This window comes from Prionailurus bengalensis, chromosome C2, assembly GCF_016509475.1.
Source record: "Prionailurus bengalensis isolate Pbe53 chromosome C2, Fcat_Pben_1.1_paternal_pri, whole genome shotgun sequence".
Taxonomy (NCBI): Eukaryota; Metazoa; Chordata; class Mammalia; order Carnivora; family Felidae; genus Prionailurus; species Prionailurus bengalensis.
The window spans coordinates 84,368,063-84,381,386 of NC_057350.1; the positions used below are offsets into that span (position 1 = coordinate 84,368,063).

Here is a 13,324-nt window from a genome sequence, read left to right on the forward strand (position 1 = left end):
TTTACTTGCAATACTATCTCAAGTTTGCTAAAAGGACTTTTTAAAATGCATTAATCAGCCATTAACAATATTGTAGATGGCTATTTATCAAAAAATTCATATTGAAGAGAGATGACCAAATAGTCTGAAAGAAAATCAGGTTGTAATATGCAATGTGTAAGTATGAATCTATTTTAAAAGCATATATGTCTAGGTATACATATATGAGATACTTATTTAATTTGGGGTGAAGGAGTGATAAGGAGTTTTATTTTTCTTGCTTTGGTTTAGTTGTATTTTTTATTTTATTTCAGATTATATTTATATTTATTTTATTTATTTTATATATTTATATATAAATATATAATATTTTATTTCAGATTATATATACATGTATATGTGTGTGTGTGTGTGTGTATGTGTACATATGTATACATATGTGTATATGCATATATATGAAGCAATGAAAACAATTACCGAGCTTCATCTTCTGGATAAGAATGCCAAGTTAGTTTCTCTTCATAAAAAGCAATTACAATTTGAGGACACTTCATATTTGCCTCTTTTGCCAGCACCGAGTGGACGTCATCTAAATCTTTCTGTTTCATGAGGAACATTAATTCTGCACTGCTGTCTGTGGCACCAATTATTCGTTCAGGATCAAGACCTCTGGTAAAGGCTCTGGGTTTCTCAGCACCATCTCTTTTCTTCTTTGACTTGCTATCATCAGATTCACTGTCAGATAAAGATTTTCTTTTTGTGCCATCGTTTTCTTTACCAGCTTTTCGGGAATTAGGAAATGCTTCAGGGGCGCCAGGGTGGCTCAGTGTGTTGAGTGTCAGACTTTGGCTCAGGTCATGATCTCTGGGTTCGTGGGTTTGAGCCCTGCATCAGGCTCTGTGCTGATAGCTGGGAGCCTGGAGCCTGCTTCGGATTCTGTGTGTGTCTCTCTCTGCCCCTCCCCCACTCATTCTCTGTCTCTTTCAAAAATAAACAACAACAAAAAAGAAATGCTTCAAGTAACTCTGGACAATCTAAATTTTCTTCAGGTTCCCAAGTATTGTCAGTATCTGTAAATCCCTTCCACTGCAGGAAATGCCCCGCCTTCCCATTCATTACAGGTCTGTCTAGTACTTTTTCCACCACAGATTCTTCAGGCTCTGCCTCTTCTACTTTTTTACTCTTTCCCTTCTGTTTCATTCCCTTTTTTTGCATTGTGGTTTTACTGGAGGCCTTTTTTTTTTTTTTTTTTTTTTTTGCAGACTTGAAGGGCTATTATTCACCGCCTCCGAGCTGCTCCGGGTCCCGGGTCTGCGGCGTCCCCAGCCCTGACTCCTCAAGCCCCAGCCACATCCGAGGGGGAGGGCCGGGCAGTCGCTGGCGGGGGAGGGGGTGGCACCGCCCGCTCCGGGCGGCTGCGAGGAACCGTATTTTTTACTTTGAAAAATAACAAACATATGTTGCTTTTGTAAAATGAAACTATGAATCCAGGTAATGAAACTCATGGTACTGAAGAAAAGTGTCTGAAAAAAAATATTAAATCCGAAATGCTAAGATTTCACTGAAAACATATGAACTAATAACAGACTGGTGGTTTAAGAGTAGAAAAAAGAAAAAAACACTTCCTTTCAGTGGGCTGGGTGAGAAGGAACAGCATTTCTAAGTATAAGTATGCCTTACATGTATTTGGAAGCCAGTAAGACATTCTCTAAGAGCTGAAGCAACTACTTGTTTCTAAGACTGCTTCTTTTATGGATGGGCTTTTTTTTTTTTTTATAGTTACACCCCCCTTTTTTTTCTGGCCGTGAAAATGTTTATAATACATTCATTCCCCTTGGATCACAGGCTAGGAAAAGTGATTAAACAACTGTCTTTGTCTCCCTCATTACTCTTTACTTATATTTGGAACCTATTTCTTCAAGAGAGGGGAATTACTGAATAGAGATCATCATTGTTGCAGGATACTTTCTGAATTCATGCTTATACTATATACCATACACTTATATAGGATATAATACATATACTGTGTTATGAAAGGCAAGGGGTACTATGTATTTGCTACTTAAGAACGAACAACTTGTTAATCAGATTTTGCTTTCCATTCTTAAAACACATAGGTACTTGCCTGTGCATGCACACAAGTCCCACAGGGCTTGAATTCAAGTGTAAATTATTGCCCTGATTTTGTATTAAGGTTGAGTCATAAGGGCTTTACGGTTTTGTTAGCAGTGAGGAGAAGAAGTAACTTGAAAGAAGATTATGAAGAATTTCTGGATTCTAAACTCACAGCATTACATACACATTGTTGCTTTTCTTTTTGTATCCCCACTGTAAAAGGTTGTGAAATGCTTGCCTATATGCTTTAGCTGTCAATTATTTTATTCTGTCTGTGATTCAAGATAGCAATGAAAATTTGAGTATCTTAATGTAAGTTTTGGGAGTGTCTAACTGGCCTTTCTGACCATTACTGCAGTCTTACATCAATTCATTGGCTGTATTTATTCCACGAATTATCTGTTTTTAGTTTGTGCTTGTTTCATGTGGCTGCTATAACAAGTAAGCACAGATTTAATGCCTAAAACAGCAGAAATTTATTATCTCATAGTTCTAGAGACCAGAAGTCCAAAATTAAGGTGTAGCTTTCTAGGGGCTATAGGGAAAATTTATTTTCTTGTCTCTTTCAGGCTCTGGTGGCTCCAGGCCTGTCTTGGCTTGTGACTGCTGGATTCCAATCTCAGTTTCCATCTTTACCTGGTCTTCTCCTCTGTTTCCCTCTCTTATAAGAATGCATATGATTGCATTCTGGGCCCACCCGGATAATTCAAAATAGGCTCTTCCTCAAGAGCCTTAAGTTAATCATATCTGCAAAGACCCCTTTTCCACATAAGGTAACGTTCACAGGTACTGGGATTAGGACATGGCCATATCTCTTGGGAGGGGGGCACCAGCCAGCCCACTGTTGCTCTTTATGTTCTAGGAAGATAAGCCTTTTATTACCACATGTGCTGTGAATTTTCCAATTTGTTGCTATTTTTTTGAGTTTGTTCAAGGTGTGTTTGCCCTGCCAAAGTAGTTTTTAAATTAACTTTATCAGTCTTTTCTTATTGGTATTTCTGTCATACTTTGGTAAGCTGTTCTAATTCCATTATTGTAAAAATACCCTCCTATATTTTCTTCTAGTATTTTTATGGTTTAATTATTTAATTTGGGTGGGCTTCATATTGGAGTTTATAGTTTCATTATTTAATGTGACTGGAGTTTGTTCTTTTGGCAAGAAGTGAAATATGGATACACTTAAACATTTTGACAATAAGAAAATAACCTTACATAGCACTTACCATATACCAGGAATTTTTTAAAGCTCTCTAGCTATATTAACTACATTCTTACAACAGTTATATCAGGTGGATGTATTATAATTTTCCCCATTTTCAGACCAAGAAATTAAGGCACAGGGAAGTCCAGCAACTTGCTTAAGATTAATCGACTGTAGGGGCACCTGGGTGGCTCAGTCGGTTAAGCGGCCCACTTCGGCTCAGGTCATCATCTCGCGGTCTGTGAGTTTGAGCCCCGTGTCGGGCTCTGAGCTGACAGCTCAGAGCCTGGAGCCTGTTTCAGATTCTGTGTCTCCCTCTCTCTGACCCTCCCCCGTTCATGCTCTGTCTCTCTCTGTCTCAAAAATAAATAAACGTTAAAAAAAATAAAAAAAAGATTAATCGACTGTAAATGGCAGAGCCAAGATTTGAACTTAGGCATTGTGGTACCAGAGGTGATGCTCTTAGTCACTAAACTTGATGTCTTTTGGTGGCTAGTAGATTGACCTGACACTACATGTTCAATAATCTCTCCCTGTCCTCACGTGGAATGCCACTTCTATCATATTCTACATATTTATATTTTGACCTAATTCTAATCTCTGTTTTGCTCCTGAGTCCTTCTGAACTCAAAACAAATTCTGTCAGACTTATTTCATAGTGAAAGAGGAAGGTCAACAAGGGGAGTTCATGAGCAGAAATTCAAAGCAAACCACCAATGCATGGCAACAACATGGGTGTTTGTGAGAAACCTATTGTGGCATCCTTGGGATCATATAGCTCAGAGGACCGAATGATAAATTTAATTAGCATCTATTGAATCTCTTATACACAAACTGATTTCACATGTGATTTTAATTAATTAAGTTAGAAAATGTATGTAAAACATGTAGCAAAGTGCCCAGTAGTTAAGTGTTCAATAAATGGTAGTATTAATTCTCACAACAGCCCTCCAATTTTTGTTCATTCCCATTTTACAGAGGGAGACCCTGAAGATGGAGGGACTGGGTAGTGTCAGAGCTGGGATGCAAGTCCAGTTCTTTTAATTCTGCTTCCACACCTGAATGAATGAATGAATGAATGAATGAATGAATCGAGAGAGGAAGGAAGGAAATTTTGCCAGAGGTTCCAGGAGTTTTTCTTAAACAAAAATTAAATTGTTTATCCATCATATTGCTAAAATTTCTCAAATCCTACCATTTTTATTTCTTTGTATTAAGATTTTTTTTTTGTCTAGGAGCTTTAGAAGGAAAGTGGAGAAACGTTTGGAAGAATGCTATGTTAAATGATTATTACTCATATCACGTCTTCTCACTTCCTATTGTACCATATTGTATTGTTTTTCCCAAGACACTGCTTCCAGACAGTAAACTTGCCTGAATCCAGGGATAGGAGCGGGCCAAGAACGAGAGGGGATAGGCATGAAGGAGCCCATCCTGGGCAATGGGGCAGGGCTTGAGGTGTGCTGGAAGGAGAACTAAGCAGGTTCTCAAGGCAGGGTTGGCTTCTTTCCCAGGGTACAGACCTCACAGTCAGCACAGAAGGGAAAATTTACACCATCTGGGCCTCAGTTTCAAGAACACTTTCAACACATAGCGATGATTATTTTTATTGAATGATAAGAGAAGCAGACAGCGAACAACCCAAATAAATACTTTTTTTTTTTCTCCTGACCTGCATTTTCAAAAGCATCAGGAAAGGACCAAGCATAGTCTAAGGCCTTGGAATCAGTGTTGTGCTTGCTTCTCTGTTGAATCAGCAGCATCAGGAGAGCTTGTTAGAAATGCTTGGCCCTAGGCCTACTAAATCAGAATCTGCGTTTTAAAGCCCATGTGATTTATATATTGATTATAATGTGAGAAGCACGGCTGGGGGTGGGGTATTGATTAAAATGCAGGTGGGGGTACTTGAAACCCAGTGGTGAAACAGGAGAGCCTTATGGGAAAAGGAGGGATTAAGTATTTTCACAGATTTTCTGAATTTCCTCCAGGGCCTTGATTGCTTTTTATTCAGAATACCCCAGGCAGCAGAGCCTGGTTCACCTCTCCTCTAGTTATGAAGGGCTACGGGGAAATGACATCTCCAGCTCTTGTTGCTAAGGAAACTCATCACATAGAAACTTCCACCTCTGCAGTGCTTGTCTCCTACAAGGGTACGATGTGAAATGTCAGCAGAAATTAAGGAGCTTTAAAAAAATGTATCAACTTTGTGAGGGAAAGAAAAAGGAGAAAAGGGATTTGGATAAATATTAAAAAACAGAAATGCTATGCTTAGTAATATCTTACCAGTTTTCAAAGTAGTTTTAAACAGGCATTGCCGACAGAGACTGGGACAAGAGTACAAAAGGAGGCCCACATGCCACAGTTAAATAAAACATGTTTTATTTTCCCACCTACCTTATAAACATACTCTCATAAGAACAAAATTAAAATGTGTAGAAAGCTGTGGTTTTTATATGAGTAAAATTCAGAAAATAGCAAAGATGAAGAAAATTGAATTATTGTGTTCCTGAGTGTTGTGTTGATGGCCCTATGAAATTTGGATGGGTAATGAAGATATCTGTAATCTGTAAATCACTAATTAATCCATAAAATATATATTTTTTTCTTGCCTTTATGTTAGCAAAAGCACTGTTGTTATAATTGAGATTTTCACATAATTTGAGCTCTGTTGAGAGCAGTGATCTACAATGTGATCTAAGTAGGGGGCGCCTGGGTGGGTCAGTCAGCTGAACGTCTGACTTTGGCTCAGGTCATGATCTCACACTTGTGAGTTTGAGCCCCACTTTGGGCTCTGCGCTGGTAGCTCAGAGCCTGGAGCCTGCTTCAGATTCTGTGTCTCCCTCTCTTTCTGCCCCTCCCCCCCCCACTCTTTCTCTCTCTCAAAATAAGTTAAAAAATTAAAAAAAAAAAAAGTGATCTAGGGGCGGCTTAGTCAGTTAAGCGTCTCACCTCAGCTCAGGTCATGATCTCACAGTTTGTAGGTTTGAGCCCCATGTAGGGCTCTGTGCGCTGACAGCTCAGAGCCTGGAGCCTGCTTCAGATTCTGTGTATCCCTCTCTGTCTGCCCCTCCCCAACTAGCACTCTGTCTCTGTCTCTCAAAAAATAAAATTAAAAAAAACAGTAAAAACAAATAATTAATTAATTAATAAAAAAGAACTCTTTTAAAAAAAAAGTGATCTAAGTAAAATTTTGTAATTGGATTCAAGGAATTCACATTTTGAATATATGTATTTGCATCATGAAATAGAAAGAAGAAAGAGGGTTGGGGGCCCCTGGGTGGCTCAGTCAGTTAAGCACCCAACTTCGGCTCAGGTCATGATCTCACAGTTCATGAATTACAGCCCTGCGTGGGGACTCCGTGCTGACAGCTCAGAGCCTGGAGCCTGCTTCAGATTCTGTGTCTCCCTCTCTCTCTGCTCCTCCCCCACTCATGCTCTGTCTCTCAAAAATAAATAAAAACGTCAAAAAAAAATTAAAGAAGGGAGAAAGAAGGTTGATGATTGGTAGGACTGGGCAGATATTTCATTATATAAGAATCTACAACATTCACACCATGTGAGAGGGAGGATTTGACATATTCATTAATTTGTCTTTTCTCTTACCTAAGCACTTCCGCTGCTCCAATCCTCCCAGCGCTCTGAAGCAGCGTCTGTCCCTGATACGAGCAGTGGCACAACCCACAAACCGTCATAGCATTGGATGCAGACGTCCTTTCTTTTGAGGATATAGATCAAGAGATGTGGAGAAGTGTTTCCCTGGGTCTCCAGTGGTGTTAAAAGAGTAGATGTGTGGGGCTGCCCTGCCAGCCCCGAGCACTGGATCACGAGTGACAGAGCCACCCATGTGGTCTTTAACACATGTATTTATGAGAGGGAGGGCTGTGGAATGTGGAGCTCCCAACAGTGTGGGGTCTGGGGCAGGGGTCACAAGGAAGCTTTTGGGGTGATGGAAATGTTCCATATCTTGATCTGTTTGATGGTTATGTGAGTGTATGTATTTATCAGAATACATTAAACTGTACACTGAGGATCTGTGCATTGTGCTGCATGTAAATTGTACTTCAATAAAGTCCTATTAGCATAAAAAATAAAGGCTACCAGAGCATATTTTTCTGTATGTAAGCTAAGTGGGTAAGAACAATATGATTCCGTTACTCTAACACAACTATTTCAAGTATTCTTTTCTCATATGCTCACACACATGTGCACAAATACACCACGTACTTTCTTCTTCTTTTTTTTAACTTGTATGCAGTCTCACGTCACATATAGTTTTTATGTCCTTGATATTATATTTTAAATCTTTTTCTGTGGAGATGGTTTTCATAATTATATAATGAATGCTTTCATCTCTTTACTCTTATAAATAGTATTTCCAGTCTACCTTTTTTATGTATAACATTTTCATTTTACTATTTTCTTGGCCTAAATTTCCAGATATTAGATGAATGAATAAAAGATTATGAAGATTTTAATGACTGTGTATTGAAACTCTGTATTGCAATGGTTAAGATGTTGGGCTTTGGAGTTCAGAATGAGATGGGTTCAAATTCTGGCTCTGCTTGACCTTGGATGAGCTTGGATGATCTTGATTGACCTTGGATGAGCAAATCTAGTTCAATATCACCCTTAGCATTGTTTTGAGGATTAAATGAGATGCTGCATATAAAGGGTTTGGTATGTAACTACACAATAATCACTGGATAAAATATTGTGAAACCACTTTCTAAAAGGGATCTACCAGCTTCACACCCCAAGGTCATGTACATGTATTAGTTTTCCAACAAAACCCCAGGATTGGGTGTTAGAGTCTCAGTTATTTTATGGATGAATGAGGTATTCTATTATTGTTTTAATTGCATTATTTGACTAGTGGGAAATTGGACATTTTTCAGTGTTCTTGCTATTAAAATTCTAGATTTCTCCTTTAAAAAATCTTCCATCTGCTTTTCACATGCCTTTTATTCATTGCTAATTTATAGACAAGACTTCAATACTAAGTCTTATGGTTTGGGTTAACCATTGCTCTCATATAGGGCCCAGTAAAAGAAGGAAAATGCGTTTGTGTTATTTCTGACCTGGCCAATGAGAAAGAGAAGTGAAATGCGTGACCCCGTGGGATGGCCCTTCCTACCAGCCTGGCAACTGATTTCTCAGAGCTGTTGGTCTACAAGTGTTTTCCTGGCAGTCAAGTCTGGTCTAGTTGTGCGGGTGAGAGGGCGGGGTGGGTGGGAGGAGGTTCATTTTAGTGAAAAGGTGCATTCCTTTACTGTCATTATCCGACCGATTAAATGAGTTAATCTGTGAGGTGCATTGTCAGGGCCAGGTCACAACTGGTGTTCATTAGTATTACTAGCAGAGAAGTGTGCTGCACAGAGACTGAGACTGGGGATCCTGGGCCCATTCCTAGTCCACCTAAGTGGCAGACTCTTCCATTTTTTTCTGTTCACCAGATTCTCTTGGCAAAGTAGAAATGTGGCAAGGTCCGTCAAAATTGGGGCTGCCTTCCCTCTTCGGTCCAGACCACACTTTGTTCCCCTAACTTACTTATTTAGCAATTTGGCTCTTTTTCTCTTCAGACCATACTTTTAAATCCCAGTGTGACTGAACTTTCAGAACAGCCAGAGTGGGAGGCTGAGGGTTTTACTCCCTTTATTCCTGATCAGTTGCAAACTCAGACTGCATAAAGCCGTTATCAGCAGTTCCCTGCCCTCTGCCGTGAGGGTGGGTGCAATCAGTAGGAAAGGTCCTGCCCCAGAGCCTGCATTGCTCTCTCAGACTTGGCAGTGTACGACACAGGGGTGTTGCTTACTGGCTTCCTAAGCTGAGTTTCCATGGGATGTACTAGGCTGTTATTCCACCACCTAGGAGGCTGTTTGTGAAACTTTGATGCCTTCTGCATCTCTGGAACTGTGGGTCCTGGGTAGCATACAATCTCACGCCTGTATACTTATCAGGGATAGAAAAGAGACAAGTTTTTCCCTGATCTATTTGTAACTTTGTGCAGGATAGAAATTGTGTTGATGTTGAATGATCACCTCCCCTTGCCTTATGAGGGTTGAAAGAGATAAGCTTCTGCCTAATCCATGTACATCAAAAATAGCCAGCAGCAAACAGGAAACCTCCACACAGGACCAAGGGGCCAGGCAAAGTGCATCAGGGACCACCACTTCGGTGGGTTATCACTGCTCAGGCTCAACTGTTTCTAGAGAAGGAAAAGCCATTTCACAACAGAGGACACTGAGACTCAGAGTGTTCTTGCTCTGGCAGCCTAGCTAGAAGTTGGCAGAAACAGCCCTTCCCATGTGGGGGAAGGGCTGTCTGGGTTCTTTCCCACTGCAGAGGAAGGTGTTCCTTTAGACTGAAGAGCTTCCCAACCCCATCTATGCAGCAGTGGAGAGCAAGGCCCTCCAGCAGCAGGCCTGGTTTTTTATGTCTCTTTTGGGGCTGAACCAACCTTGCCCCTATTCCAACAGGCCCATAGATGTCAGGCATCACTAAAAGCTGGGTGTGTCTGAGGTCATCTCCATGCTCTGGGTCAGCCCTGAGTCTGAGAAACTCACATGATCTGTTGCAGCCAGCCAGATGGGGTCATGAAGCTCCTTTGCTGGGAAATCTTCAAGGATAACCCTATCCCTCCCTGGCTGGGGGCCAAGCTCTTTCAGCAAAGGCAAACCAGCTCATTTCTACGCTTGAAAAACAAATTCTAAATTTTAGTCCTGTTCATTTGGTAACCTCAGGTGGGAAAGGTCTCTGTTGAAAGGCTACGCAGACCTCTACAGATTCCCACGATGAGAGACACTAGTTATCCTCTCAGCGGTGGTCAAAGACAGTGCTCTGGAAGACCAAGGGTCTGGAAATCCTATCACAGAAGGCTGAGATTTGCCCTCTTAGAGTCAGGTAATCCCAGGCTGACCCCACCTCCATGCTTAAATTAGATGACCACAGGCAGGGTCAGAATCTCTCTGGGTCTCCATTTCTTCACTTAAAAAATGAGATGGGTTGGGGGATGGTTGGCTTAACTCACTTCTGTTGTCCATTTTCAGCTCTTACCTCCTTAAAATGTCAAAAGCACACCTCAAATATTGAGGTACAATAACGATATATTTTATAATCTTGGTTTTTCTTTGGGGTCATTATCTCTTAAATATACTCCCTCAGGCATGAAAAAATAATAACCCAGCTCTATTTTTGAATATGCCACTTTCCCAGACCACTGGGAGATTATATTCTGAAATTATATTCTGATTATATTCTGAAAAACTCTTCCATTATGTAACTCCTATTTCTGCTTAAATTTTCTATGTTGGTGTCCATTTGTAACTTACATTTGTTATGAACAATTTGAAACATATGCACAAGAATTATACAAAGAACTTTCATGGACCCATCAACCAACTTCAACAATTATCCACATTTGTCAGTCTGGTTTCATCTCCCCCTCCCCTTGCCCCATACATTTTTGGTAGGGGGTAGTGCCTGAGCATTTTTAATCAGATCTTAGGCTTATGTTATTGTTAAATACTTTAGTTCATGTATAAAACAGAGAAGGCCCTCCCTTTTTGCCAAGTAGAACTACAGTGCCATTATTGCATCCACCAAAATTAACAGTGAAACAGGAAATTAGTGAATTTTTAGTGAAATCAGGGTGGAAAGACGAAGGAGGGATAAAGGAGCTCTGGCCTGGGTTTACCTGCTTTCCTCCAGAGAGAGTGGTAGAATTCATTGAGAAGGGTCTTGGCATTTAAGTTGGCACCTGCCCCCAGCCTAACAAGACTTTCAGAAAGCATATATGGGAAAGGCCTTTCCAGATCAAGGGATATAACTAGCATTTGCTGAGCATCTACTATGTACATCCCATAAGTGTCATCTCCTTGAACCTTCACACAAAAGCCGAGAAGTGGAAACCAAGGCTCTGGGAGGAGCTTCCCTAATATAACCTTCTGATTGGTCAACATTGTAATATCAAAACGTTACCCCAACTCCAGGCTGAATCAATGGGAGATTCCTATTTAGCATCAATGTACAAGACTGTTTGACTCATGCCTTAATCTAACTTGATGTTTAACTGCTGTAGAAACAATAACCAGTTCATTTTTTGAGATCCCCTGGGAAACAGTTAAATGAGGATAATAGTATCTTAGGCAGTGAGAGTTGAAAATGCCTTTCTCTTTTCAGCCCAGATGAAGGATTTCCATTCAGTCTTCTCCCTTCTCTAATCTCTTTTTCCCGAATGGATAGAATACAAATCATAGGGCCTATAGATCACTCTTAGGGTTAGAGGACATTTGTAGGTTTGTGCTTGAACGATTTGAATTTTTGCCTTGAAAATATGTACCTCTTTATTCAGTATGGAGCATCTTTAATTAGCAAAATGGGGAAGTGCTTCCTTAAACATGCTTGGCAGTGGGAAGAGTCCCCTTGAAGTATTCTGGAAGGGGAAAAAATAAAAAGGCACGGAGGTAACTAAGGAGGGAGGCAAAAAGGAAGGAATTAGGGAGGGAAGGAAACAAAAGCAAAGAACCTTCATAAATCTCAGATTGATTTTATGACCCAGCTTGAGATGAACTCTGATGATTTATGTTGTTTGTATTTAAAATGTCCTGCAGACCTAAAGGAGTAGGCAGATGCCTGAGTACCTGCCTTGATAATGAGACCATCCTAGCAGGTATATTGTGAAGCTACCTAAGCTTAAACTTCAGGGCCCCTTCCTTGCACTGGTCCCTCCTAAAACCTTGGGAGAGGCTCTAGAAGTGTGCTTCTGTGCTCATGGGTATAAGCTTCAAACCACACAAAACCCAGATCCATTTCTGCATCTCAGGAATCAAGTGTGCAAGAGAATAGTGTGCGTATAACCATATTTTGATAAGTCCCAGATTTCCTGAGTAGTGAAGCTTCCATTTCTTCCTTTTAAAATTCTATTTGTAATTTACAAGGATTTAACCTAATTTGTATTTCATTTGTGCAGATGAAATCATGCAACAGGAAATCAGGCCTTTGGTGGCAGTGGATATAATTGAACAACTTCACAGACAGTTTGCCATTCTCTCAGGTAAGGGGCAAATTAGTTTGTATTTTAGATTTTGATGTGGGGGCAGGGGTCTTGTCGGGAGGGCCCAGTACATGCAAATCTTAATGAACCCTAATGAACAGTACACCCAAGTCTTAATCTTAAGCCTCTCTCAGACCTAGAATGAACTGAGAAATGTCCATCTGGAGGAGGGTAGATCTCAGAGATATCATTCCTGTTGCTGTTGGGTGTCATTTAATCTTTCCTAAGGGAGTACATTTCTTTGAGGTTGTAAAGAACAGAGCCAAAAAGATTTTGAGGAAGGAAAAAGAAATGGCTATTGATATCAGCTGCCATCATGACATTTTCCCAACATTCTTCTTGGATATTTTTCCAAGATCCAACCTTTAGAGAGAGTTTGGTTTTGAGGGTTCATGAGCACTGGTGAAGTTATTTGTTCTTTGAGAGATTTGTCTTTTATTCTTAACTCTTATGGACCTAATTTTAATGCATTGATTTCCATTGAACATTTGGGAATAAAGAGAGGCTTATGTTCAGAAGAGGCTAGAAATTTTCTGAGCCTAGGCACAACCCTGAGAAGCTGTCATTACCAGAACACTCTTCTTTCTTATTCACTTAGCTAATGGTGACATGACTTTCATTACTGAAACTGGAGGTACATACCAAACCCTGAATTATATTTAGACCTGTCTTAGAGGCATGGCATGAAATTAGTTGTCCTTAGCACATGTCACAGAGGAATAGATGGCAAGTCACTTTCCTCATCTTTACATCTGTTCTGAAAAAAAGCAACAAAGCCACCTTAGTTCCATTTCGGAGAGTATGTAGTTGGTATGAATTTAACTCTACAACATGGGATGTAAAAAAAAAAAGTCGCATTTCTTTCCTTTTGCAAAATCATATTTAATCTGCTCCAAAATCTTTATCCTACCGAGTTTGAGGGAAATGCAGTCTCCGTTATTGGGATACCTCTCCCATCCATGAGTCACATCCTGGGT

At 40.2% G+C, this 13,324-nt stretch overlaps 2 protein-coding genes across 2 annotated transcripts in view; one reads left to right on the plus strand and one right to left on the minus strand.

Annotated features, from left to right (window-relative positions):
• The window catches only part of MCF2L2 (MCF.2 cell line derived transforming sequence-like 2), a 267,297-nt gene that overhangs the window by 24,717 nt on the left and 229,256 nt on the right, over nt 1-13,324 (plus strand). The window contains exon 2 of the mRNA XM_043594796.1: nt 12,264-12,347. Within this exon, the coding sequence (XP_043450731.1) occupies nt 12,264-12,347 (84 nt within the window). The remainder of the gene's footprint in view (nt 1-12,263; nt 12,348-13,324) is intronic.
• LOC122492221 (chromobox protein homolog 3-like) lies at nt 371-1,332 on the minus strand. Its single transcript, XM_043595953.1, has 2 exons — nt 1,263-1,332; nt 371-865 (listed from the first exon to the last, which is right to left on the minus strand). Exons 1-2 carry the CDS (start codon nt 1,330-1,332, stop codon nt 453-455), a joined length of 483 nt encoding a protein of 160 aa, XP_043451888.1. The 3' UTR covers nt 371-452.

Excerpts from the sequence above, each read along its gene's own strand:
- LOC122492221 (XM_043595953.1), bottom strand. The coding sequence starts at position 1,332 with ATGTGGCTGGGGCTTGAGGAGTCAGGGCTGGGGACGCCGCAGACCCGG. Across the intron at positions 866-1,262 it reads CCCGGAGCAGCTCGGAGGCG|GGGCTCAAACCCACGAACCC; the intron begins GTGAATAATAGC and ends GAGCCTGATGCA.